This window comes from Seriola aureovittata, chromosome 13 (genome assembly GCF_021018895.1).
Source record: "Seriola aureovittata isolate HTS-2021-v1 ecotype China chromosome 13, ASM2101889v1, whole genome shotgun sequence".
Taxonomy (NCBI): Eukaryota; Metazoa; Chordata; class Actinopteri; order Carangiformes; family Carangidae; genus Seriola; species Seriola aureovittata.
Window position 1 is genome coordinate 1,848,493 of NC_079376.1, and position 27,397 is coordinate 1,875,889.

At 45.5% G+C, this 27,397-nt stretch overlaps 1 protein-coding gene and 4 non-coding genes across 6 annotated transcripts; all 5 read left to right on the forward strand.

Annotated features, from left to right (window-relative positions):
* Positions 1-1,120: 1,120 nt before the first annotated feature.
* arid4a (AT rich interactive domain 4A (RBP1-like)) lies at positions 1,121-27,340 on the forward strand. 2 transcript variants are annotated; one of them, XR_008829434.1, is made up of 26 exons: positions 1,121-2,031; positions 3,053-3,103; positions 6,852-6,962; positions 8,628-8,693; positions 8,974-9,064; positions 9,449-9,528; positions 9,700-9,797; positions 11,167-11,299; positions 11,395-11,474; positions 11,577-11,653; positions 11,898-12,079; positions 12,163-12,235; positions 13,879-13,973; positions 14,531-14,628; positions 15,462-15,699; positions 16,474-16,691; positions 17,826-17,987; positions 18,150-18,231; positions 19,397-19,598; positions 19,698-19,760; positions 19,848-21,497; positions 22,013-22,117; positions 22,494-22,622; positions 23,194-23,340; positions 24,106-24,334; positions 26,454-27,340. XR_008829434.1 is itself a non-coding variant. In XM_056394397.1 (25 exons), exons 2-25 carry the CDS (start codon positions 3,098-3,100, stop codon positions 24,207-24,209), a joined length of 4,290 nt encoding a protein of 1,429 aa, XP_056250372.1. In that variant the 5' UTR covers positions 1,121-2,031; positions 3,053-3,097; the 3' UTR covers positions 24,210-26,450. The 2 variants fall into 2 exon arrangements, 1 of the variants encoding a protein (XP_056250372.1); XM_056394397.1 differs by lacking the exon at positions 26,454-27,340 and having other exon boundaries at positions 24,106-26,450.
* On the forward strand, positions 8,112-8,197 carry LOC130180814 (small nucleolar RNA SNORD53/SNORD92). Its single transcript, XR_008829487.1, has one exon. It is a non-coding gene; the product is annotated as a small nucleolar RNA SNORD53/SNORD92 (small nucleolar RNA).
* LOC130180817 (small nucleolar RNA SNORD53/SNORD92) lies at positions 9,295-9,380 on the forward strand. Its single transcript, XR_008829489.1, has one exon. It is a non-coding gene; the product is annotated as a small nucleolar RNA SNORD53/SNORD92 (small nucleolar RNA).
* Positions 14,364-14,443, forward strand: LOC130180816 (small nucleolar RNA SNORD53/SNORD92). The gene has a single exon (XR_008829488.1). It is a non-coding gene; the product is annotated as a small nucleolar RNA SNORD53/SNORD92 (small nucleolar RNA).
* On the forward strand, positions 18,293-18,372 carry LOC130180812 (small nucleolar RNA SNORD53/SNORD92). Its single transcript, XR_008829485.1, has one exon. It is a non-coding gene; the product is annotated as a small nucleolar RNA SNORD53/SNORD92 (small nucleolar RNA).
* Positions 27,341-27,397: the final 57 nt, after the last annotated feature.

The window sequence follows — 27,397 nt, forward strand, 5'->3', positions numbered from 1 at the left end:
CACGCGGGACAGTGTGAGCTGACTCACTGTTGTGTGTTCAGCTCATTATAAACTGTAAACATGAATCTGTTTTCCAAGATCACTGTCGGCAGCAGAGGAAGGGCTTTAGAAATACTAACGCAGAAAAGGGAGTTTAAAGGAGTTACATGATGAGACACAAACAGAAGTTATATACAGAAAACTTTTTGAGATTGATCAAGTTTTGTCTGTAAAACATCAGAGAATTGTTGAGAAATGGCCGTTTATAAAATATATTCAACTGGCTTGTTTTATTCTAAACCTGCAGGATGTTCTGTTAATTGAGTCAGATCATCACATTTCACAGTTCCTGTTGATTAACCTCTCAGAACAAACATTGGGAAGGTGTCACTTTGGTTCTGGTCGATTGTGGCGACATTTTCTCTCTGTTTTCAGAATTTTTAGAAAACAAACCGTTAATTTATCGAAGATAATCGGGAGATAAATCCATAATGAAAATAATTATCAGTTGCAGTCCCACGTGAAATTGTTAATGAGCTCAACAACAGTAACATCCTGCTTTTACATTAATGCATCAATCATGATGTAATGATATGCACACACACACACACACACACTCACACACATAGGGGACAGTTTACATTTTCCTGATTATATTAATTAACATTCTGAATGCAGAGTATTTCTACAGAGTCGGATTAAGACAACGTGGGGCACTAACAGGTAAAAGTGCCCCCACCTCCTCAATTTACCCCCAGACTGAGAGTCTCTCTGGTCAGTTTATATCTTTTACCTGAGCTCTGTGACTTTCAGTCAGTCACACACACACACACACACACACCTGTCAGTATTATGGCGCTGACTGACCCTCTCTCCATTTGTTCTGAGTGTCTTTGTTGTGTAGAAATAACCTCCATGATCCTAAAGAGGAAAACGACATATATGGCTCTGTCGTCACTCTTTTCCTGTTACGTAAAAGCGCCGATGTTCCCGCCCCTTCCCAGTCTTTTACAAACGGCGCCACAAACACCGACTGTGTTCAGCTCAAACCGCCGTTTGTTTCCGGGATTCTCCGGTAACGTTCTGTTTTACCGTCCTACCCGCCGTCCTCGTGCTCCAGTTCAAGCCCGTTCACTGCACGTTTGTGCGGTAAAGAAAAACAGCGTTTGTTGTGGAGCCGTGTTCGACACGATCCCTGATACGTGACGTCTCACGTACCGGAACCGCATCGCCAAACTACATTTTAAAGAGTGTCCACTTAAGGTTTACAGCGGTCACCTGCGAGTTATTGATGGTGTCGAACAGAAATTATGGCCTTAAACAAAGTCACAATAATACTTCTAGACTTCGGCGGACATGTCACGCAACAAGCAACACGGATATAAATAGAAATTAAACTTTAGTACACTGTTTGACCTCTCTTTCCGGTTATTTCGAGCCAGTAGCGTTGACATTGTAGGCGGTGGCATTAAATGCGAATCTTTGTATCTGTTTAGATTTGGGGTAATTTAACTGGTGCTTTGTGAGCAGATATACTGGGATTTCCGGTGGTTTTCAAATTGTATTAACTTATTTTCTATCACTTACACAGTCGCATCGATAAACAAGGAAATATTAACTCTGGCGATTTTTGAACGGAGTTTTGTGGTCAAATCTCCAGCACGTATGGGGCAGGGCTTCCTACACGGTCCGTACAGACAAGGAAGCCCGCTCAGCCAATGGCGACGCGCCGCTGTTGGGAACAAAACGCACGAGGCCAATTGTGATCTCCAGTGGCGGGTTTTTCTTTTGAACTCGTTTCTGATTGGACCACTATCCAGCCGATGCCGTCATTTCCCTCGTGGCGCCGCGTTCGTATCGGCCAGTGGCGACACCAGAAGAGGTATGTCCTATTAAAATCGTGGAATCGCTCGACCAATCGCATTTCTTCGTTGGGACTACCGCTGTCACCGCAGCCAATCGCGGGCCGGGAAACAGAGCTCGGGCTCAACAGCTTGTTGTTCGTGAATCGCTTTGCAGCCCGAGAGAGGGGAAGCAGCCGCGGCCGCGTATGTAAGTATAAAAACCTCAGTATTCTGCCCCGAACCAAACTAAAACTTTTAACGAGTGAAATTATCGGTACATCAGGGACAGGAAGCCGGGTGGATGTCACCGGGAGGTTTCCAGTCAGTCGCTGTTCTACCAAGCGGGCTGTGGATTGAATGGCAGCGGCAGTCGGCTTGTTTTTGCAGTGAAGAAATGTGAAGCTCCGGCGCCTTTGTGGAACAGACATTTATTAAATAAATAAATCCACAACAGTTTTTGTTCCGTCGACTGTCACAGATTCTCGTTCGGTTTGATAGAAACTTAGTTTATCCTCCAATCGGGCGCTAATGTTGTCGCTGGCCGAGCCCGCTCCGCTGTTAGCAGACGGTTTAAATCGCCATATGATCCACAAACTAGCTAGTTGAGTCGCTAGTTAGCCAACTAGCTAAATTTAGCTCCGGACCGGAGAGTGAAGACCCCGCTCGCTCCTCCGTTATCCTTGCGGCAAATGGTCGTTGTTTGGATTTTGTTGGGGTTGGGACTCGGTTGAGTAGCGGTGACCGGGACTCTCCCCCCCCAGGCAGCTGGGTGATAGCAGGCGGTTTCGGGGGAGGAGGGGTAAAGTTAGCCGAGCTAGCTGAGCTGACATGGCGAGCTGTGATGGCGACGTGACTCAGAGGAGCTGGGAGCGGAGCGGGAAGGAGCGCTCCGGCTCGTCCTGATCCGCTGCCGCCCTGTGCCCCTTCACCGACCCGCCGTAACCTCCAACCCGCTGGAACCGGCGGCTCCATGTCCAGTCCGAGTAACTGTTGTTAGCGGAGTTAGTGTGAGCTGTTGGTGCCACATATTTGATCTGATCCGGGCATAGAGGGGGTGGGAGGGGGGCTGCAACGAGCCACACAAGAATGCCTGAGCTAACATAAGTGAGAGGCTAGTTGGTTAGCTTAGCATTATTTTACAACCTCAGGACAGTTTGACACTGCCCCTGTCTGTCCTCTGTTGTTCCGCCAACTTTAACCACAGGTCCCGTCCTGTTTGTGTCTTTCAGAGATCCACAGTCTTTCGAGCTGGACTCCCTCAAATAGCCGTAAAGATGAAGGTGAGTGATTGACCTGCGACACAAACTGAAGATAATGTTCCCAGTCTGAGCTCCATGTCTACGCACTATCCAGCTGGAACCAGCTCCTGATCAGTTAAACTGGGCTCTGATGGCCGTGTACTGGTGTCTTTCCAGTTAAGAGCCTCGTCTCTGTCCAGTTTACTTCCAGCTTGTTTTATCATTTTACATCAGAGGTGTCTGAGTTGATGATCACATTGGTGTCACAGTAATGAGCCACTGTTTTCATCAAAGTACACCATGTCCATTATTCTAAATAAGGCTCAGACAATCAGCCGATTAATCTGTTTGTCAGCTGTTGATGAAAGATTAATGGTTTTAGACACTTTTCAAGCATAAATGTCAAATGTGTGCCTGTCACGTTCTCTCAGCTGAGCGTTTGATGCTTGTTTTTATTCATGACAGTAAATTAGTATCTTTGGTTTTACATAGCTGGTCAGATAAAACAAGCAATTTGAATATTTCAACTTGGGCTTTTTCACTATTTTCTGACATTTTATAGACAACACAATTTACAAGGAAGTCATCTGCAGATTAATTGATATTGAAAATAATTATTAGCTCCATCCCTAATCCTCAAAGACACATCTGTCCTGCCACTACCAGATATATTCATTCCCTCTGCTGTACAACAAGAGAGCATCTTGATCATTTCTGAAGGTTCAGCTGCATCCCAAGACTCAGACAAAGACAGTTAATGAAAGCACGTCACTTATCTGGTTGCATCTTAGTTTCAGTTCAGGTCTCGTGATGCACCTTGTGCAACTGATAAAATGATCCTTCACAGTGTAGCAGAGGAAAGATGCTGTGTTGAACTAGCAGCCACATTACTCAGTTTAGTTTGTGTTTATTTTTGAGGAAAACAGCAGCTTATTTATTTATGTGACTGAGATGAAGTTATTACCACAGAAGTCTTAAATGTAAAAGTGATTATTGAACAAACTGGGATTGCATCCAGCTCACGCCATAACTAGTTAAACAAACATAACAAGCTCCTGTGCAGACTGATGGAGTCTCCAACAGCACTCATTAATCTGCCCTGAAGGAAACAAATATAAACAGACAGGCCCATTCATCTGGAGAATCAGACTGGGTTCAGTTTAGTTAAAATCTGTCCAGTTTATACCTCAGCATCAGTTTGCTCACTGAGCTGCCGTAAACAGACACATGAATACTAAGATAAGGTAAAAGAAAACTGTACCTGGGTCGTTGCACTGCTTTTCCACAAAGTGTCAGATTCAGCAAAACACTTCAGGCGTCTGAAACCTCCAAAGTAAAGGTCAGGAGAAATATTACTGCTTCCAGACTTCAGTGATATGTGTGTTATTTACTCTTCTCTCTGAGTTGCTGAACTCATCACGTGATAATAACCTGATGACTAAATAAGAACACAGAACCAGAGACAGCAGACAGAATATTATCAGGATCAGTACTGACTCCATGGGTCCGAGTTTCTCTGGTGACCAAATGAAGCGTAACACCCACAGCTTCACGTTGACTACAGAGTGATGTCACCAGAGGGTCGCTGACATCAGGAATGAAAGGCAATCCTATTGGTTGTTCGGTGGTCAGAAATGATTGTTGAACCTATTTAGCCCTTTATTTATCTTTTTGTTCAATTTCCTGTTTTGTCTCTGAACGCCTGTTCACTGTTGCTGCTTCTTGTAAACACAAGTAAAAGTCTTGCTCCTGATTGGTTCAGACAGCATACACGAGGGGGTCATGTGACCTGACACCACCACGTCCACCACAGATACCGCATTCAAAAACAGACCATCTGTAACTAACTAACTAAGATTTAGTACTTCAAGCTCACGGTGTTGTAGCAGCACATTAGCCTGACGCTTCTGTGGCGAAACATTTCAGCTCTGATGTTTAAGTTGTGTGATGATGCAGTTTAAGTCATTTACATGATTTGAAGTTTCCACAAACGATCACTGAACCTCCTGGTTTCTGGCTGAACTGCAACAGCAGGGCGAGACCAATAAACACGAGCGTCACTGACTGAGTGACAGAGTTGAGTCACTAAGTTAATCCATTCGTCGGCTGCTCGAGTGTTGGTGTTTCCCCATTGGCCATTTCTCTTTCAAAATTAATCGGCAAAGACAGTTTCTATTCGTGGGCGTTCACAGCTGCAGTGTTGACATATTTAGAGATTTTTTTTTTTTTTGCACAAAAGCACCTTGTAACAAATCTTTCTGGACAAACCATATCTACCCGAGTCTCAAGTGCTGTGGATGTTAATAAGACAACTTCACCACTTCTATGTTTCCGTTTTAAAACGCATCTCTTTTGCTACGTTTTCGCCTCCCGTCCACACTCCTTTGCAGACTTTTGGAAACGCTGCTGGACCTGTTTTATTTTGAAAACTCTGGGGTTGTGTTGTAGTCTGGACGGACAAAAAACTGAGACCTTTGGAAACGATGATGTAGACACCCATGGTCTCTCCTGATTGGCTCTCATCAGCCTGAACTACCATTGGTGAATACAACATGATGATGAATTACAGTGTTACTGACCTTGTTGTCTTTGCTAGCAGCTGTTGTTCACTTACATTTTAACGCTACAACTGTCTTTGCTGTTCCTCTACTGCAGAATAGACACTCTACTTCCTGTTTACACTGGCTCGCACATGCTCAGTGTAGGTGAATCGTCATATGTATGTGCGTGTTTTCAGGTGTTAGTCTGAAAGGAGATAGTTTGCGTTTGAAAACTGGGTTTTAAAGTAAAATGGTAGTGGTGTGGACGCAGCCTGAGACTGTAGTAGTAGTAAGTGTCCTTCTACTCTGGTTCAGGGGAAAGTGGTCACATGTCTCCACAGTGGGACATGTTCGCACAGACAGGAAATTAAATGACAAGTATCAGAGTTGGGACTAAATTCATCAGTAACCGGGTCCGAGTCGGGTTTTCTCCACTGATCTGACGACTTAAACATGAACCAGAAACCGGCTCTCTACAGGAGAAGGCTGATTTCTCGCTCACGTCCATGAGAAGAGATGCAAAACAATTCAACTGAAACTGACTCTTGCGTTACAAGTTTTTCAAAGTCTAAAATCCTGAAGTGAAAAGTTTCATTTCTAAACACAGGAGGAGGATAGTTTGGTCTCGTGATCTCTAACTGAACGATCTCCGGTGCGTTCATCGTCCCCTTTAGACCAGGTCTGACTTCACCTTTCAACATGGCGGTCGCTCAGGTGTGTTTATGTTCAGCTGCCTTAGTTCGATTGTTGATTCGATCCTGCAACTGAAACACCACAGGTCTCTGTGACGACTTCAGACTGTCGCTACAAACATTAATTGATCAGTCAATCAACGAGGAATCAATCTGAAACTATTTTAATAATGAACTTTTTCTGGTTCAAGTTCGTCAGATGTGATGATTTGAATCACAGTGAACTGAACGTCTCAAGGGTTTGGACTGTTGTTGACCAACACATCACATCTGCCATTTTACAGACAAAACACTTCTAATCAGAGTTATTGATGAAAGCTTAAATATGAATCAGACCACACTGTAGGAGATGGAGGAGACATCAGCAGCGTTAGCCTGTCTGCTGTTGTGAAGCTAATGATAGCTGCTAACTATGATACAATGACTAAAGAGACAGAGACGAGCTCATTGCAGAAAGACAGCAGCTTCAGTGTGTGTGTGTGTGAGAGTGTGTATCCTGATGTTACTGATGTATGTGTATCCTGATGTTACTGATGTGTGTGTGTGTGTGTGTTTCAGGCAGCAGACGAGCCTGCCTACCTGACAGTGGGGACGGATGTCAGTGCCAAGTACAGAGGAGCCTTCTGCGAGGCCAAGATCAAGACCGTGAAGCGCATGGTGAAGGTCAAGGTAAGACCCACAGGAACCAGGTTCACCCGCAGACAGGAAGTCCACGTTCAGACCCGAGCAGGTCGTCTGAATCCTCTGTCACATAAACAACAAAGTGCGTCTGATCTCTGTTCCCTGCGTGTCTGGAACAGCTGCAGTGTGATTTATTTTGCTCTGTTTAAAAAAAAAAAAAAAAAAAAAAACCCTGACTCAGACTCCGAGTCCACAGCGGACCTGAGACGTCAGTGATGTGTGATCTCGACTGAAGCGTCCAGTCGTGGAGTGCACAGACCCGAAGTCTGGACCAGCGTGTCCGTCTTCATCAGACACTTCCTGCTCAGAAACAGTCGACCAGGCTTCACAAGGACGACGCAGTCAGAAGTTGTTTCTATTATCATCGATGTTACACACAGAAACTCTTTTTTTTTTTTTTCTCTAAATACTTCAACACCCATGAGCCTCAGCTGCTGTTGCCATGGAGAAGAAGCCAGTCAGAGCAGGTGATGCAGCGACGTGATTCCTGAATTCAACCACAACCACGATTTCAGCTGCAGTTTTAAAGTCAGCATCATCACCATCATCTTCTTCTTCTTCTTCCTCCCGCCATGTTAAAATGGATCAGTGTGGGCGGAGCCTGAGCTGACCGTCACCAGCTGGTGGCATGTCCTGTTCAGACATGAGACATGTAACATGGCTGCCTCTCTCTGTGAGTCATTTATTTGAGAGATCAGTGTGGGCGGAGCCTCGGTTCGAGTCCAGGGATCAGTGTTTACGCCTGTCACTCAGGTACAGCCTGAGTTTGTTGAGTGCAGAACAGTTATCACTAAATAACAATAATCATTAGTAGAGCTGAAACAATTTGTTTATTTATTGATTACTCAATCAAAAAAAAATCTCTCTAGATAATTATTTATTTACAAACTAAAGTGTGAAACAATCTCAGCATCTCAGTTTCTCTTTTTGTCATATTGTTCTGAACTGAATCTCTTCAGGTTTTCACCTCACTGGAGTTTTTCTCCACATTTCTTTGACTTTTCATAAACCAAACGTTTATTAATGTTGATTAATTGATAATGGAAATATTAGTTAATGGCTGATCATTAGTTATACTTCGGTGTCAAACACTGATCGTGGAGGTGAAGGCTGCTGACGTCCTGATTGGCTGTCGGGGAGGAGTGATGATGCTGAGAAAAGGTTTCGCTCAATGAGCTGATGATGTCACGTGATGTCACATCTTCTCTTGGCTGTCTGACCAATCCCCTGCCGGTTTATCCTCAGCTGTGACCCGTCAGTCAGTCGTTTCTGAATGAAGTGAGAAAAAAATAGCGCCAGCTCTGGGTGACGTGTTGGAGAGAAGGAAGTGTTTTAAAATAATTTAATTTAGACGTGTGAAGGCAGAACGTTTTATTTTGACAGCAGGAAGTCCGAAGGAAGCCAGACACCTTGAGTTAAAGTCAGTTTTGGTTAGTCGTGTGTTTCACCACATCCTGTCTCTGTAAGATGTGATGAGCAGTGAATCTCTCACTCTGTAAACTGGAATACTGACTCTCTCTCTCTCTCTCTCTCTCTCCCTCTCTGTCTCTCTCTCTGTCTGTCTGTCTGTCACTCGCTCTCTCTCTGTGTCTCTCTGTCTGTCTGTCTCTCTCTGTCTGTCTCTCTGTCTCCGTCTACGCTCTCTCTCTCCAGGTGACTCTAAAAGGTGAAAGCACGTCCCAGGTGGTGCAGGACGACCAGGTTAAAGGACCTCTGAGGGTAAGATGATGATGATGATGATGATGAGTGTATGTGTTCAGGTTTGACTGATAGGACAGGTGATGTGTGCCCCCTCGTGAATTCAGTTCATACGGAGATTTAAGAAAGAAAACTGAATGTGACACATTGTGTTAAATCGTGTGTGTGTGTGTGTGTGTGTGTGAAGCCTCTTGTTGTTGTTGTTGTTGTGAGTTTTTTAAATGTTCCTCATCATTATGAAGCAAACATGTTTTGAATAAAAAGAAAACGTGACGTGAGCCTGACGCTGTGATTGGTTCAGGTGGGCTCCACTGTGGAGGTGAAGACCAACGAGGGTTTATCCAGCGAGGCCGTCATCAGTAAGCTGACAGACGCCAGTCTCTACACTGTGGGTGAGTGTCTGCTGATTGGTCCATACTCACCACTGAGTGTGTGTGTATTACATCATATCTGTACTGACGTGGTGAACATGTTAAACATTATACCTGCTGCACGTCTGCATGTTAGCATTGTCATGTTGAGCATGTTAGCATGCTGTTAGCATGTAGCTCAGAGCATCGCTGAATCTGATTTGCTTTAACAAAACCTGCTGTCTGTGGACGTGTTGTGATTGGCTGTTGGGGAGGAATGATGATGCTGAGAAAAGGTTTCGCTCAATGAACTGATGATGTCATGTGATGTCACATCTTCTCTTGGCTGTCTGACCAATCCCCTGCCAGTTGACCTTCACACTGATTGTTGGACTGTGATAACTGGAGTGTGTTTGTGTGTTTCAGTGTTTGATGATGGAGATGAGAAAACTCTCCGTCGTACGTCTCTGTGTCTGAAGGGAGAGAGACATTTTGCAGAGAGTGAGGTGAGTCACACACACGGAGAAAGGGACTACTTGTCTGTACTACCACTGCTATTTGTACTGCCTGTATCCTTCCACCAGAAAGTCTTTCATCTTAACAAATATCTAAAGTCGTCTCAATGTAAGACCATAAAGATTAAAATATACATGTTCATCCTGCTCTGTCGCTCTCAGACTTTGGACCAGCTGCCGTTGACAAACCCGGAGCATTTCGGCACGCCGGTCATGGGCAAGAAGTCAAACCGTGGTGGACGGCGTTCCTCCCAGGCTGTGTGAGTTTCATGTATTTAAACTCTGCGTACATGCAACACACACAACATGTTTACAAGCAAAACTGATTCCACCAGGGAAGAGTATATGAAATGTTTGATATGTATACAGTGATATGTTCACACTCTGTCGGGATAGATGGTGGTTTTCAACCCTTGGTTAAATGTTGAAAGTGGAACCTAATTAAATTGAAGGGATTTGCGAAGTCGTGGACTGGATTCTGGATTCTGGATTCAGAGTAAATGAACTGCTACCAAACCACAGCTGTAGCTGCTGCTGAGACGCTCGTTGTGCTTCACTCTCACTTTTATAAACCAGCGTCTGTTTTTGTGTCGTCAGGTCAAATTTTATTTATATAGCCCAATATCACAAATCATAAATTTGCCTCAAGGGACTTTACAATGTGAACAGCAGCTGTAACGTCCCTCCAGAGTTCCCAGTAACAACCAACAATCAGCCAGACTGGTAACCAGTCAACCCCCAGAACTGAGACTTTATTTCCTGATGAAAGATAAACTTCATGAGATTCAAGATGAGTCAGATCTGATAAGAAGCTTTTCAACCACAACCCGAGTAAATATTTAGTAACAGCTGATCTCTGTGTAAGAACTAGTTAGTGACGTGTTTAATTTAGTAACGTTTAGATTATGATCCAGAAACAGTTTGAACTCACGAAGAGCTGCAGCAACTGCAATACTGACTGTCTCTCTCTCTCTGTCTCTCTCTCTCTGTCCCTCTCTCTCTCTGTCCCTCTCTCTGTGTCTCTCTCTCTCTCTCTGTCTCTCTCTCCTCTCCCTCTCTCTCTCTCCTCTCTCTCTCTCTGTCCCTCTCTCTCTCTGTCTCTCTCTCTCTCTCTGTCTCTCTCTCCTCTCCCTCTCTCTCTCTCCTCTCTCTCTCTCTCTGTGTCTCTCTTTCTCTCTCTCTGTCCCTCTCTCTCTCTGTCTCTCTCTCTTCTCTCTCTCTCTGTGTCTCTCTCTCTCTGTCTCTTTCTGTCTCTCTCTCTCTCTCTCTCTCTCTGTCCCTCTCTCTCTCTCTCTGTGTCTCTCTCTCTGTCTCTTTCTGTCTCTCTCTGTCTCTCTCTCTCTGTCTCTCTCTCCTCTCTCTCTCTCTGTCTCTCTCTCTGTCTCTCTCTCTCTGTCTCTTTCTGTCTCTCTCTCTCTTTCTGTCTCTCTCTCTGTCTTTCTCTCTCTCTCTCTCCTTCTCTCTCTGTCTCTCTCTGTCTCTCTCTCTCTGTCTTTCTCTCTCTCTCTCTCTCTCTCTCTCTCTCCTTCTCTCTCTGTCTCTCTCTCTCCTTCTCTTTCTGTCTCTCTCTCTCTCACTCGCTCGCTCTCTCTCTCTCTCTCTCTCTCTCTCTCTCTCTCTCTCTCTCAGGGCTGACGAGGAGAACGAGTCTTCGTCCAGTGAGGATGAGGAGGAGGACAGGAGGAGGCTGAACGATGAGCTGCTGGGGAAGGTCTGCAGCATCGAGGATGAGGAGGAGCCCAGCAGCTGGTACCTGGCTCTGGTAAACAAACACACACACACACACACACACACACACCCCTCCACCTGTCTGTCACATGACCACGCTCTGACTGCAGGTGTGTGTCTGTCCTGCAGGTGGTGTCTCCGAGCTGTAACGATGAGCTGGTGGTGAAGAAGGATCAGTGTCTGGTCAGATCGTTCAGCGACTCAAAGTTGTGAGTTTGTTTCTATTATTATTGATCTGTGATCAGAAGCTTTGACAGTTTGATCAGAAACTGATCAACTCGCTCTCACCCTCCCCCTGATTCATCCCACAGCCACACGGTGGCGAGGAGACACGTCCACGCCGTCAACACCATCAGCATCGCCAGGTCCGAGTTCTCCAGCAGGAGAGGTGAGGCACTACAACCCCCACAATGCAACAGGCCACTGACTCACAGCCAGAGCTCTTTTTTCTTTTACTCTTACAACTTTTCAACTGCTGCTTCTCCTCTGTTTTGACCTCCACCTCCTTTTACTCCTCACCCCCCCTTTTTGTCATCTTCCTCTTCCTCCCCCTCCCTCTTTTCTTTCTCCTCCTCCTCCTTCTTCTTTACTCCTCCCTGCCTATCTTCCCTCTCCTCCTCCTCCTCCTGCAGGTTTTGAAGCAGCCCAGATGTTCCTGAGGAGCAGGGAGGTTCCAGATGTGTGGAAGATGGACATGAGTCAGATCCTGGACTCGTCCTCCAGCGACGATGAGGACGATGAAGAGGAGAAGGAGAGTGACGAAGAGGAGGAGGACGAAGACGAGAAGAAAAAGAAGAAGCTCATAAAGGAGGAGGTGAGTGTGTGATGAGAGAAGCTGCTGTGTGAGGACGTCCTGCTGGGGGGGGCAGATCCTAACCCACCTGTGTTTGTGTTCAGCCGGAGGAGGAGCCCGACCCGGAGGAGAGGGACCACTTCCTGCAGCAGCTCTACAAGTTCATGGAGGACAGAGGTGAGTCGGCTGCGGACCTCAGACTGGGTTCAGAGTTACAGACACTAAATAACTACGTTTCTTAAAAACAGTTAAAATGATGATTATAGTTTATTGATTCATTTTTCCCAATCTAAAAAAAACAGTTAACGATGGAAACTACAGCAACAGAGAGAAAAGAAACGATATATTTTAATACAAGAACCTGATTATCAATTAATATACAACAAAACAATTATCCACAAGCATTAATGAAAATCAAACCAACGATAAAATAATTACAGGAAATTTTACATGTAATTTGCTCTCAAAATTTCTGCATCATGGATGGAATTAACCACAACGTATTCTCCTTAATCAAAGAAGAGAAACAGATTTTATTATTGTAAAACATCATTTTAGATCATATTTGTCTTGGGTGTGAATGAGATTCTCAGAAAACTCCTGTACTTCCTGTAACCTGGTGTGTTATTAAAAATGTTAATGTTTACATTAGGAAGGGACCCAAAGGAAATTACTTCTTTTTCCATTAAACATGACAACAGTTTAGACAGAGTGTGTGAACAGCTGCACACGGCGTCTTCTTCACATCCTGCATGTAGCGTTGCTTTAATGCAGCCGCTCATCCGTCCGTAGCTGCGTCTGCCATGTTGTCTCTCGCGAATCACGTGACCTGATGTGGTTGTGCGAGAGGGAAGGCTGGTGACGGAAGACTTTCCAGGTTACAGCTACAGACATGAAGTCTTTTACAGTCTTACATCCTTCAGTGTGTATAGATCCATGTCTGGATTTTATGAATCGATATTGGATTATTCAAGTGAAGATCAATTTGAATCTGAGAATCAATTTTTTTCAGCCCTTATTGTTGACGTTAAAAACAATGAGAGCGTGGAGCGGCTTCCTGAGCAGCGGAGTACAGAAGAAAAACGGAAATATTTGTTTAAAGTGATCCGTTTAAAAATGAATCTGTTTCTCAATTTGGAGACTCGTCATGACTCATTATATAAACGAGGCAGATTCCCCTCGTATGAAGCGACACAGAGTTTGGACACAGGAAGGTTTGGGTGTGTCGTCCTCGAGTTGTTTCATGAGACATATCATCAGAACAAATGTCCCATCGTCGCTGGTGGGCGGCGACGTTTCGGACAGCTGGAATAACATTTACCCGAAGTTTGTGCGGTGAACCGGAGACGCTGAGTCGCTGTGACCTGTGTGACGGTGGTCGCAGGGACGGTGTGGTGGAGGTCAGCGTCGGAGGATGGATGTGATGAGTGATATCACGTTTCATGACGGTGTTTAGGAGAGGATGTGGTTCTTCTTGGTTTTATAACAATAATAATAATAATAATTTTATTTCTATAGCACCTTTTTAAAAACACAGTTCACAACGTGCTTTGACAAATGAATGAGAAGCAGGACGGCGATAAGGTCGAGTTACAGAGACAAATAATGTGCTTCAGTATAAACAAGGACAATTGGAGGGAGCAGATGCTGCATAAAAACGCACAGTTAAAGCAATAAAAGGGCGACACGGAGACGATAAACAGACGATTAAAAAGACAATAAAAAGTCTATAAAGATGAGTTTTAAGAAGTGATTTAAGAGAAGTTACTGATTCTGTTTGAATTGTTCCTTTTTTAAAACTTTCTCTGTCTGTTTATCAGGGACTCCCATCAACAAACCTCCAGTGTTGGGTTATAAAGACCTGAACCTCTTCAAGCTCTTCAGACTGGTCTATCACCTGGGAGGCTGCCACAAGGTGAGGCCTGTCCACCTGCCTGTCCACCTGCCTGTCCACCTGCCTGTCCACCTGCCTGTCCACCTGTCTGTCCACCTGTCTGTCCACCTGTCTGTCCACCTGTCTGTCTGCAGAGTGATTTGCTGAAGACACACTCAAACATTCACTCACCTCCACTCCCTGCACATCGTGTATCTGTGATTTCACTGTTGATCTGAGCTGGTGATCAGTCCAACAGTTCAGGACGAGGAGTGAAAACAATTTATCGTCTCTCTTCACTGACGAACTGAGACACTCTGAGAGATTACATTGATCAATATGAGTTAATTAAAGGTCCATTATAGTATAAATGTAGACATCCATGTGTCCTTTGATTATAAAGCAGGTCTGGCTTCTATATTAACACTGTGAAAGGTGTGATGATGCTGAGAGAGGTTTCGCATGCTGGACTGAAGTCCTGTGATGTCACTTCCTCTTGGCTGTCTGTCCGCAGCTGATTACAGAGACAAACAGCTGGAGGTGATGCAGCTTTGAACTGACTGTCTCTTCTTCTCTCTCTGTGTGTGTGTGTGTTTTAGATTGAGTCTGGGACAGTGTGGAAGCAGGTCTACATGGATCTGGGGATCCCTGTCTTGAACTCTGCTGCGTCCTATAACGTTAAGACGGCCTACAGGAAGTAAGAGAACACAGCTGCTCACTCACATCACTGTTTTTTTATCAATAAGTGTTTATAACAGACAGATTGAAATGTGACCTGATGGTGGCGCTACATGAAAAGTCAGAGGATCATCTGCGTTATTACGTCTGAAACCAGGTTTCATCATCTACTGACAAGATGCTAATGAGACTAAAAATGTAACTGTTCACCTGAAGTCACTTGTTTCTGTTCATTACACGACTTCACTTCCTCAACCACTTCGACCAGTTTCCATCAGTCGTCATGAGACGCCGTGACTTTGCTCCACAATAAGACTTTCTCTTTGTTTTACCTTATAAAGTTGTCATTTGTGTCAAGTGCTAAACAGATTCAGAATCAGCACAACTTCAGCTATTTATATATATCACTCAATAAAGAGTTCTGTACAGTATAAAAGTGGTTAATACACCATCAAATTTAAACAAGAAACTGATAGATACAAGCTACAAACCATAAAAGAAAGAAAGAAAACTTCATCTCAGAATTTGTCACATATCCAAACCTTCAGCTGCACCAACCATCTGACTGTTCACATCCTTCTGTCTGTTCTCTGTCTCTGGAATAAACTGACAGCCAAGCGACGTGTCTGTAGACGTCATTAAAGATGGCGGATGTGAATCGATCTATCGTTCAGTGACTCACGCAGACGAACAGGGGCTTGTTAAAAAAAAGCTGATTCTCTAGTTTAAGATCGGGAAAGAAATAAAGCATGTCTCTATCTCCGACCATCATGGAGTCATGGCGCTCTAAAGACGACGTGATATTTCCCATCACTCTCCTGGTTTTCTGAGCCGTGTCCTCCGTGTCCTCAGGTACCTGTACGGGTTCGAGGAGTACTGCCGCTCCGCCTGCATCACCTTCAGGACCATCCATCACAACAACCCCCGCCCTCCTACCACACTGGCCAATCAGAAGACGGCAGGGGTGGAGCTCAAAGAGCCCTCCACGCCGCCGGTGAAGGCGGAGCCAGTCGATGACAAGAGGGAAGAGGTGGAGTCGGAGAGTGAGAGCGAGAAGGAGGAGGTGAAGGAGAGACAGTCGTCACCGAGGGTGAGACAGTTAAATAAAACACAAACTCATTTACAGCCTTTAACAACGTCCGGAGTGTTTCTCTAAATATTCATCACAGAAGTTTGGAAATAAACATCTGGAGTTATTATTAATTATTAGTTTAACACTCACTCGTATAATGATCTGCTTCATTAGGACTGAGTTTTTATTGTATTTGACTGAAATTGATACTGAAGCATCAACGCTGAAGAACCAACAGCTGCAGTTCCTCTAACGACCACTAGAGTCTGGCTCCAACAGTGAGTCAGTCCCCATAGACTCCCATGTTAAAATGTCCAACTTTACAGCAGAAATCAACATGTTTACAGCCTGGTACAAAAACTGTTTTGGTCTCTAGAACTAATTTCCTGTTTATATAACTCACCTGTTTACATTTTATTAAGGACTAAAGTTATGGAGGATTGAGGGTGTGGCCTCTTTGAGTGACAGGTGGGTGAGCGTATACCTGCCACAAACCCCTCAGCTCCACACACGCCCCTCCTCTTTGTCCCTTTTTGGATTAGCTGGGAGTTGGGGGGCGGAGTCAGACACTGCCAAGATGGCAACGGTAGAGCAGCTCACTCTGAGCTTCAGAAACCTGTGGGTGACGTCACAGAGGTGACGTCCATCTTTATTTACAGTCTCTGATTGCGAGTAAATTCTGAATCGACTCGACAGATCAATCGTTTACAGAATAAATACTGAGTTATAACTTTATAACTTCAGTCTCTAAACACCACAAACTGACCGTCCTGCTTCTGTCTCTCTCCTCAGGGGAGGAGGAGGTGTGTGGGGAGCCAGTTGAAGGCAGAGAGAGAACCATCCTCCAGACCAGACAAAAGAGGAGGAGGAGGAGAGAACAGTGAGGAGCAGAGGGAAGTGAGGAGACGCAGCAACAGAAGAATGGACGACTCGGAGAAAGGCTCCGAGGATGAGGAGGAGGACGAAGACGATGATGAGGAGGAGGAGGGCGAGAGGAGGAGAGGGGACAGGTGAGAGCGACACACTAACAGTTGGAGCTGAATGTGTTTTTAGACTTTGACTCGATGTTCTGAGGTTCATGTACAACAGTGTCTGATGTCAGGCCTCCACAAGCATCAGATCCTTCACCACAACAACAACAACAACAACAACAACTACCACACCAGAGCTGCAACCAGCAGTTACTATTAATACAATCAGTCAATGATCGTTTTGTCTCTAAAATGAAAAGTTTACAGTTTACATCGTCACATTAGAGGAGCGGGAACCTGCAGCTGTTATGATCTTTACTTTGTCAGAATAGTTTCAGCTCCGTGCCACAGTTTAGAAACACACACACACACACACACACACACACACACACACACACTACATTCGCTGTGAAGACACATAATAAATTCCCTAACCGGATTCTAACTGTTTTCCTGACCGATAAATCGTATTTTCATCGTCATTGCAAAAGAATATAAAGAACATGTGACTCAGTCCAGACTCGTGCTCACTGTAACAGGTGATAGCAGCTCATTAAACTAAACAAAAACACACCTTTCTTTCTATCTTTGTCTGTTCCTGAGTTCTGCTCATTCTCTGGAGCAGTTTTCATGATCAGCTCCATCAGCTGATATAAATCTCTGACTGCTCACATCCTTCTGTTTTCTGTCACTGTGGAATAAACTTAAAACAACTTCTCTTCACTCTGATCTCAGAATAAAACAGTACTGCTCCCATTTAGTTTGGGTATTTAACAACTGACAGCCAAGCCTCTTAATCAGACACTCTGATTGGCCGTGACGGCACCCACTGGAGCCAATAGGAGTGTCTGATTCAGTGACGTGACTCTAGACGTCACTAAACACACAGACAGGAAGCAGCAATGTGCCAGACCGACCGTGAGACTGACCAAATCGTATCTAACTTTACATATTAGGTTATAGACAGAAGACGGTGACACACATGGACAAACAGGGACTTGATGGAAAAAGCTGATTCTTTAGTTTAATGTGATAAAATTGCAGCTCTCTAACTCAAACTGTGGCGCAGTTATGGCGCCCTAAAGATGGCGTGATATTTGGAAGTGTAATCATAATTTGATCCTCTGTGGACTGACGTGTGTGTGTGTGTGTGTGTGTGTGTGTGTGTGTCAGGAGTGAGGATGAGGAGGATGGAGACTCTGTGACGGGGACGAAGGTGCGGGTGAAGTACGGCAAAGGAAAGACTCAGAAGATCTACGAGGCTCACATCAAGAAGACGGACATAGACAACGGAGAACAGTTCTACCTGGTCCACTACTACGGCTGGAACGTCAGGTCAGAACCTGTTCTTAGCCTCGTCACCACACACCTCCCTCTTCACAGGGTGAAGGCTTCGCTCTGTTGATGACCTCACTCCTGGTTCTGACTCTCGTCTGTTTGGGTAATACTATAGAGTTTGGGGCGGAGTCTGTCCTGACAGGTGTGTCTGCTCCACAGGTACGATGAATGGGTGAAGGCCGACAGGATCATCTGGCCCGTGGAGAAAGGAACAAAGAAGAGACAGAGGAAGAAGGTGAAGGTGAGATGTCACATCAAACTGTTTCCTGTGAGCTCAGTGGGTCACGTGACCCGTCGAAGGCCAGGTGTGATGATGTCCAGAAAGGTTTCGCATGCTGGACTGAAGTCCTGTGATGTCACTTCCTCTTGGCTGTCTGACCAGAGCCTGATGAGCCTCACTGTCCAATCAGGAGCAGGGAGGTGCAGGCTGGGGCGGGGTTAGTTTCACATTTTGCACATGATTTCTCTGGTGTGATTGTCACTCAAGGTTTACTTCCTGTTTTCAGACGTTGGCGCTGTGACTAACGTCAGGTTGGCGTGCAGATGTCTGTGGGGTTGTCATCAAATGTGAAACGTGAAGTTTGGGGCAAATTTTCTAGTTATAGCAACTTCCTGTTTCATGGCCAAACATTGAAATTCGCAACGCCGCCACAGTTTGACAACAACTCAGTTTTCGTCGTGGTCTTAGGCAGATTCTGACCAAATCTGAGGTGGGTGTGGTCAACCTGCTAGGAGGAGTACAAGTGTAATAAGGTGGCGCTATGATCATATAAGTGAAGATTGACATGTCGATGTCGTCAGGCTGAAACTCAAGTTTGGACAGTGTGTTCTGGAGTGATAAGAACTTCCTGTTTCATGGCGGACTTCTGGTTGGGTTCAGGATATGGCTCCAAGAGGCTTTTTTGTAGATCTGCATTTCTTACACACGGTTACCAATTTTCATACATCTAGGTGAAACGTACTGCGGGGGCTACTTTGATGAAATTTTGTAGGGGGCGCCCTTGAGCCATTTTGCTGCGCCCAATCTCAACACCAATGTAGACGACTTCGGGCCGAGACTCTTATCAAACGTATAAAGTTTGGTGCAGTGTGGACAAGGTGTGCTGGAGTTATAAGAACTTCCTGTTTCATGGTGGAACATCCTGCCACAGGCCGGATGGTCACGGTCTTAATATTACAATGAGCAGATATGATGTTGATCTGATTTATTTTCTTGGAGAAGTTTGTAAATTCAATATGGCTGACTTCCTGTTGGGTTAGGGTGGGTGCAAGAGGCTTTTTTGTACGTCTTGGCAAGTTACCTGTGCCGACCGTTCAGTGCTCGCGCCCTAAAAATAATAATAATGATGCTGTGAAGAACAGGAACTACAGTGAAAACCCGTCCTCACTGCCGTCTGTCTCCTCAGAACAAAGACGATGTGGAGAAGGATCGAGATGAAGAGAAGCCGCCGGTGAAGCCGCCGGGAGCAAAGCGCGGTCGTCCTCAGATCAGAACCACGCCCACAAGCTCAGCCGGGCGCAGCGTCTCCAAAACACCCAGCAACGAGGGGCGGTCCAACGGCAAGAGCAGCAGGACGGAGACATCGTCCAACATGGCCAACGGAGACAGTAAGACACTGAAACTAAAGAATCAGCTGATACACATGTGATCAGGTGTGTGTGTGTGTGTGTGTCCTGTCTGTCCTCTGACGTGTCTCCTCTCTGCAGACACTCCTCGCAGGAGAACCAGGAGGACGTCGGGCATGTACGACTCAGACAGAGCGTCCATCGGTGAGAAAAACAACCCTCTTCTTCTTCTTCCTGTTGTTGAACCAGTTTCATCATCAGTAACTGACCAATCCGCTCCTCTGCTTGCAGATGATTCTGGGAACTCGTCGGACGACAGCGAATCAGAAGACCCGCCTGATAAAAAGCCGTCGCCATGGCGAGGGAGGACTGAAGCCCCACCCTGCCAGGAGGAGGAGGAGGAGGAAGAGGAGGAGGAAGAGGAACAGCAGGAGGAGGGGGAGGGTGAGGAGGAGGGGGAGGAGGAGGAGGAACAACAGGAGGAGGTGAAGGAGATGTCGACGACGACGACAACGACAAGTGAGGTTGCTAACGTTGCAACGCCTGCTGACGACTCTGTTGCCACGGCAACAACAGGTCAGCCTCCTGCCGCTGAACTGCCGTGTCCCAGCATGCCTCAGGAGAAAGCGGACAAGGTGCTGAGCCAGTCAAAGGAGGAGGCGGAGCAGGGGGAGGAGCCTGCAGAAGAGGCCACGGTGGCACCGGTTCACCTGGACAAGGAGAACAAAACGTCTCTTGGACAGGAAATTCTTGTCAAGATGTCTCCCAGCAGGAAGTCTCCTCCCCCCGACAAGGTTAATAAAATGTCTCCTCCCCCCGCCGCCACAGACAAACTCAAAACGTCTCCTGAGAAGCAGCAGCAGGTGTCCTCCCCTCTACCCGCTGCAGAGGAGGAGGACAGGTGCACTCCTCTGTCCTCCCCCAGGGCCAAAGGTCGCAGGGCCAATGTCAGGGAGGCGGGCTCTGAAACTCCTCCCAGAATCCCCCTCTGTACTCCCAGCCCCACCACCAGCCCCTCCCACTCGACGGCGCTGTCGTCTCCTCCTCGCGGCGTCCTGAAGAGACAGGACGAGCCCATGGTGGTCCTGTGCTGCCTCCCCACGGAGCACCTCCCCCCTGAATGTCCCGCAGTGGACTCAGACACCGACTCCGCCACAGAGGAGGAGGAGGAGGCTGAGGAGGAGGCGGGGTTACCTGAGGAGAGGAGCAGCGTGGCGATCAAACGTAAAGCAGCAGAGCAGAGAGCAGCAGACAAGAAGCTCCGCCCTGACAAGAGACAGGAGGAGGCCGCCTCCCCCAAAACTCCCGCCCCTACACCCAAGACAGCAGCCGGAGCTTCACCTAAACCCGTCCCCTCACCGCTCCGCTCAGAGAGGAGGAGTGAGGGGGTGGTGAAGACAGAGGACTGGCCCCGTCCAGCAGAGGAGGTGCAGAGGGAGGTGTCAGAGGAACGTCTGGCAGGTGGAGCTACGAAGGAGCCAGAGGTGCGCGCTCGGACGCCTCCCCTCGCTCCAGAGGCCCCAGGCCCCTCCCCCGCTGAGGAGCTGGAGCCGCAGATCGGCCCTGAGGCGCTGGTCTGCCACGAGGTGGACCTGGATGACCCCGACGAGAAGGAGAAGCCCGTCTCCTCCTCAGAGCACCTCCTCCTGATGATGAGGGAGCAGCAACAAGCTCCACCCCCGCTGCCCCACCTTCTCCATGCCTCCCTCCCTTCCCCCCACACCCCTCACCTCCCACAGACTCAGGTCAGGCCTTTCCTCCCGGCCGCCGCTCCCAGCTCCACCCCCTGCCCCGAGGAGCTCCACCCAGCCCGGAGCACCACCGAGGAGGAGAGAGGAGTGGCGAGGGGGGCGCAGGAGGGAGACTCCAGTCCAGGGTTTGATGGCAGCGCCTCCTCCTCCACTACCTCCCTGCTGTCACTGCAGGAGAACAAGGACAGAGGTGAGACCACAGACTGTATGAGGTGTGAACAGTGTCACAGGTAACAGACTGATATGAGTGAATGTGACTGAGTCACTCAGATATTAATCTGAAGAACTGAATGAAGTTTAATATCAGCAGCAAAACAATACAAGCTATATAAGCTCCGCCCCCCAAATTCACAGACGCACACTGCCATATTTCTTTTTTGGTCACCAAGCCGTTAGTGTCGTTGCCTTGGCAGAATCCAGAGCGTCTTCCTTCTCACAGCTGGAGCCAAATAAACTTAAATTTAAATAATACAAAATGTCAACAAACAGACAACATGGACACAAACAGTAGTTGTTTACATTGTTTGTCGCTAAGCTAACAAGGAAGCTAACGTTACCTGGCGTAGCCTTTCTGAGTCACCTGCTCTCCTGTGGGTCACGCTGACTCATCAGACTCCTCGGCTTGGTTGGTTTGTTGTTGTTGTTGTTGTTGTTGTTGTTGTTGTGAGAGAGGGAGAGTCACCTGTGTGAACTTTGACCCCTCAGGTCAGAAGAGGGTGATGGACTGTAACTCCAGCCCGTCGGCCAAGAAACAGAAACGCAACCAGAAACGGCCGAGCACGCCGGGGAAGGTGGAGAAGAACGGAGCAGGTGAGCTGACGGCGTGTGATGTCAGAGATGATGTCACTAACGGGTCACACACAGGGGATGGACAGAGTTCAGGATCATGTACACAACAGATGTGTGTGAATTTGATCCTGACACTGCAATCAACAGCAGTCGACAAAACAAAGCTCAAGGTCCACTTACTGTTCTGGAGCTTTCGACTGCATCACATGGTCATCTTTAACAGATGACAGAAATTTGCTCAGTTTTCATGAAACCTAACGTTTGATGATTGTGATGGCTCTCGTCTGTGTTGACTTTAATGAAGCAAGTGATTTTTTTTTTTTTTTTAAATGTCATCTTCACTACAAGCTGAAGTCTGGTTCATGCTCCGCCCACACTTCCTGTCTCTTCGCCGCAGGTCACAGCAGCGACAGTGAGGACCAGTCTCGTCTGTCGTCCCTGTCCAAGTCTCAGAAGTCTCGTTGTCCTGGTTTGTCGTCTCCGTCTCCCTCCCCTCAGCGCACGTACAAGTGGACCTTCCAGCTCGGTAACGCAACAGAAAATTAACCAGCAGCTGTTTGATAATTGTTTTTGTTTAAGTCATAATTGAAGCAAAAATGTCAAAACGTACCTGGTTCCAGCTTCTGAACTGTGAGAGGTTCATGTTTTTTTTTTTTTTGCTCATATACGACAGTGACATTTCTTTGGAGTCGCCCTGGACTCTTGGACTCGAGCGTCTTCACGTGTGAAAGTCTTAGATCACAGCAGATTCAGCACTGTTCCATTCAAATGTGAATCTGTTTTCTGCTTCTTATCTGCATCGTGTTTAATAATTAATACTTAAATTATTAGATATTTTTCTTAAACAGCTGGAAAGTGATGTAAACGTAAATTTGAATATTTGAACCTCCAGAACAATTAATTCTAAAATAATCAGCAGATTAATCAATAGTGAAACTGACTGAGCTGCAGTTTAAAGTCAGTGTGAAGGATCTTTACAGTCATCTACCTGCGAGGTGGCAGAGATGTGTTGGTCTGAATGGGGTGAGACAGAATTATGAATGAAGAAGTAACAGCTTCCTCCTCCTCCTCTTCCTCCTCTTCCTCTTCCTCCTCAGATGAGTTGGACAGCATGTCAAGCACAGAGAGGATCTCCTTCCTGCAGGACAAGCTGCAGGAGATCAGGAAGTACTACATGACCCTGAAGTCAGAGGTCGCCTCCATCGACAGACGCAGGAAGAGGCTAAAAAAGAAGGAGAGAGAAGGTAGGAGCGGCAAAGAGCATGCTGGGAAATGTTTTGTTTTTATTATTTTAATAATGTGGAGATTCAGTTGGACTCAGTAGCTGAAATAACTGGAGAATTTTCAGATCTGAGTTGGTTCATATTTGTGCAGTTGAAAGGTGTTGATTACACAGCTGGTTTGATCAGTAAGTCACCTGTGATGTCACTGACTCACCTTTAGTTTCCACAATCTAGTTTCAGTTCACCTGTTCACCGTCTGCGTCTCCAAAATGTTCGTGCAGGGGTCAGAATTTCTGTGCAGGTGAGCGGCGTCGGGTTTATTTTTATAGACCTGCCCACTCACTTCCTTCTGCTCAACCCCGCCCCCTTCAGACACACAACGGTTATAGGCTCCGCCCACTCTGGTACGTTTTTGTTTTAAAACGGGTTTTCTCTGTCCACACGACGCCAGAGTTTCAAGCCTCTAAAACTGAGACATTCACAAACTCTGCTGGACCTGTTTTATTTTGAAAACTCTGGGGTTGTGTTGTAGTCTGGCCGGACAGAAACTGAACTGATGCAGGCTCGGAGAGAACAGCGTCATCTCCCTGTAGCTGACGTTACAACACTTCATCTGACCTCATCTCTAAATTAAACAGCAGTTTAAATCCACAGCGAACTGTCTGGACTTCCTGTGGCGTGTCAGGACTTCCTGTGGCGTGTCACAGATGTCACACTGCGAACATGAAAAGGGGAAGAAGTTATTTATGAGCACGTGGTGAAATGTTTCTTAAATCTTTGTTTCAGTGTCGAACACGACGGCGTCGACCTCATCAGGCTCCTCAGACACAGGTATGAGTCCGTCCTCGGCCTCGCCCACTCAGAACACCGTTGCTGTGGAGTGCAGGTGATGACACGCCCACCCAGGCCCCGCCCGCTCACTTCCTCCTGCTCAACCCCGCCCCCTTCGGCCACAGACTCCGCCTACTCAGCTAGCTCTGAGAGCACGACGGGGAAAAATGTAAAAACCCTTCAGGTGAGAGTTCAACGACCGCAGCAGTGGCTGATGGGAATGCTGTCACTCCTTCAAATATGGCCGTGTGGGAGGGGAGGGAGTCTGCTCCCACCTGACAGCAGCTCCACCCCCTCACCTATGGACTTAACTCCTGTTCAAGGAGTCAAATGTGACGGAAAAATCAGCTCGCTGTCTGTTCAGCCACCACAGAGCACTTCTCTATCGCCTTCCTTCCTTCCTTCCTTCCTTGGTGCGTCCTCAGTACTGCTCAGCATCTCCGAATTTCAAAATAATGTGACGAGATATTATGGGGGGGGGGTTAGAGTATTCCTGCAGGGTAGAACAGATTCCTGAAGCAGCACAGCTCATTATGCAAATTATTTTGTTTCTTTTCTTTTGTTTCTTTTTTTTTTTAAGAAAACAGAAAATATTATTTAAAGAAAAAAAAAAAAAGTTTCCCAACTTCCTGCTGTGAGTGTCTCTGGTGTTTTTTATATGAAATCAGAGCTTTTATTTTGGTAAAAACAAACAAACAAAAAATTCCAAAAAGTTTCTGACGTCACAGCGGGAGAGAAAACAAATTGTCTTTTTTGTTTTTGTGTAAAATAATTAAAATGAAGTTTCTGATTTGTGTGAGTGTGTGTGTGTGTGTGTACGTGTGTGTGTGTGTGTGTGTGTACGTGTGTGTGTGTGTGTGGGTTTGATATGGAAGATCATTACTGCCAGAAAAATAAAAAATCGACAGATGTAGAAATGATAAAAGTAAAAATACACGTGGTCAAACGACTTGTCATGATTGTGATTTAAAGGCTTCGACTTGATGGAATTTCAACATTTTAATTTCAGAATATTGACAAACAGAAAAAATCAAAATAGTGATTTACGATCTGAAACTGTGACTTTGTAAATCTAATTCTTTATTTAAAGTCTTGATTTTTATTAAAAATGTATAAGTTTGACTCGATCTCTGTGGTTGTGACTCAGGAAATCTTCATTTGACCTTTGACCTTATTATTATTTTATTTTTTTTAACTACAAATTCAAAGAAGCTGCAGAAATTGTCATTTAAGTAGAAATAATGACATTTTGTCCCATAATTCTACCTGATTATGGTTTTGACTTGTGACTTGGTCATTGTCATTTACAAACTCATAATTTCACCTGAAACAGTGAAACTGTGACTTTTTATCTCATAATTCTGACTGAAGTGACTGTTGAATGTTGTGACGTTGTCAAAGTCAAATCCCAGTAAAATGTCAAATAATTTTACTAACTTCAGTGACTGACTTTTATCTTATGAAGTTTGACTTAAACGACTTGATTTCGACTCATAACTTTGACTCGCTAAAGTCTAAATGATTTCGGTTTCTCCTGATGTGACTTTACAGACGATCAGTCCGATTGATTCTGCGTCATAATTTAGATTTAAAGTTTTAAAAGTTATTAATTGGACTTTAGATGTTACTTTTGACTCATGGACATAGTTGTGAATGACTAATTCCTAGTTTTGAATTAAAGTCATAATTTTGGATTTTAGTTTGTATTTTGTACTTTTGGATTCTATAATTAAACTTCCCATCAGAGTTTTGACCTTCATCATTTCTAACGTTTGATCAGTTGATTTTTGGCTGAGTTGATCTTCCATATGTTGAGTTCAGTACTGATGCTGCTCCTGGAGGTTTTCTGCTGCACTACTCCACCCCCCCCCCCCACCCCCCACCCCCCCCCCCCCCAGGTCTCCCTCTGTGTCTCTGTGGCTCGGACTCTCGGCTGATTTCAGCACCTGAACATTTCTTTGTTTTGTACATAAAAAGCTCTGAGTAAAGAAAAGAATAAAACCACACCATGTATTTGAGAACTACATTTTACACGCCTGTAAAGAATGATTTATAATATTTTTTAAGAGAAGACTGTTTGTACTGTTGTATTATGAACTCCTCGGTTGTTTTTTTTTTTTTTTTTTTTTTTTTTTTTTCTATGTGGTGTTTTGCTAGCGGCGGTTTAGAGAGCGACGACTGTAAATACAGAAACACACACACTTCCTCCTGAGAACAGAAGCTAAGCCATGCTGGAACTGTGTGCACAATAAGCAGAGCTCTCTGTTTCTAATAAAGTTTTTAAATATGTTTCCACTCTGCAGCTGCGTCTCATTTCAGAGTCCTGATCCTGATCCCCCTCCCAAACTGAGACCGCCCCACCTCTGAGACCGACGGTAACGGTGCGTTCAGGTGCTCCGTTAACACGTGAAGTCACACACCTCCATGTTCATTATAACAGTTTCCCCAAAGAGACAGAAATCAATCTGTAGCACTTTTATTTTAAAATCTCATGGAAATGTGGATTGTTGTTTTAATGTGAAAAACAAAGTTCAGGAATGTTGAGTTCACAAAGATGTTTCCTTTCAATCCCGCTTCATTTATAATAATTTATTAGTTATGTTTTTGTGTTATTAGAGAATGATCAATCAAACCGTTTATGAAGTCATTAAAATCGGCTCCAGCTGCAACATTAATGTGACAAACATGTATTATTCTGAAAGGGTCCATCCTGTGTAATAAGAATTCTTACTTGAGGGCGTGGCTGAGAGCGGTGACTGCTTCGTTGTGACATCACAAAGTTCCAGAAGTCCTGACGGCTGGTTTTAAGGCTCAGTTTCTGAATACAGGCTGTGTGCATTTCTCTGTGGACTGAGGCTTTGATACTTTCACAGTATTAATATAGAAGCTGGAGCTGATCTATAATCTATAATCACACTACACATGGACACAGACCTTTACACTGGAGGAGCTTTAATCTATAGTTGGAACTGAAGCTGTCCACAGAAATATAGCAGACAATTGGCTGGAAAATAAAGTCAATTATCAACTGATGATTTATGTATTGATGATGGTTCAATGTTTTGAAATGCATTTTAGTAAAGTGAATATTTTTGCGTTTCCGAGGGAAACAGTTTTTTATTTGGTTGAATTGAGAAAATAGTCTGAAGACTTATCAATAATAAAAATTATCATTGGTACAATCAGCGTTAGTGGAAATACTCAAGCACCAGTATTAGATTGAGTGACTTCCCACCACTGTTCAAAC

What these genes read in the sequence shown, in the direction of transcription:
- arid4a (XM_056394397.1), top strand. An exon ending in AGGTTAAAGGACCTCTGAGG is followed by an intron (nt 8,694 to 8,973) that starts GTAAGATGATGA and finishes TGATTGGTTCAG; the next exon opens with GTGGGCTCCACTGTGGAGGT. An exon ending in GCAGCTGGTACCTGGCTCTG is followed by an intron (nt 11,300 to 11,394) that starts GTAAACAAACAC and finishes TCTGTCCTGCAG; the next exon opens with GTGGTGTCTCCGAGCTGTAA.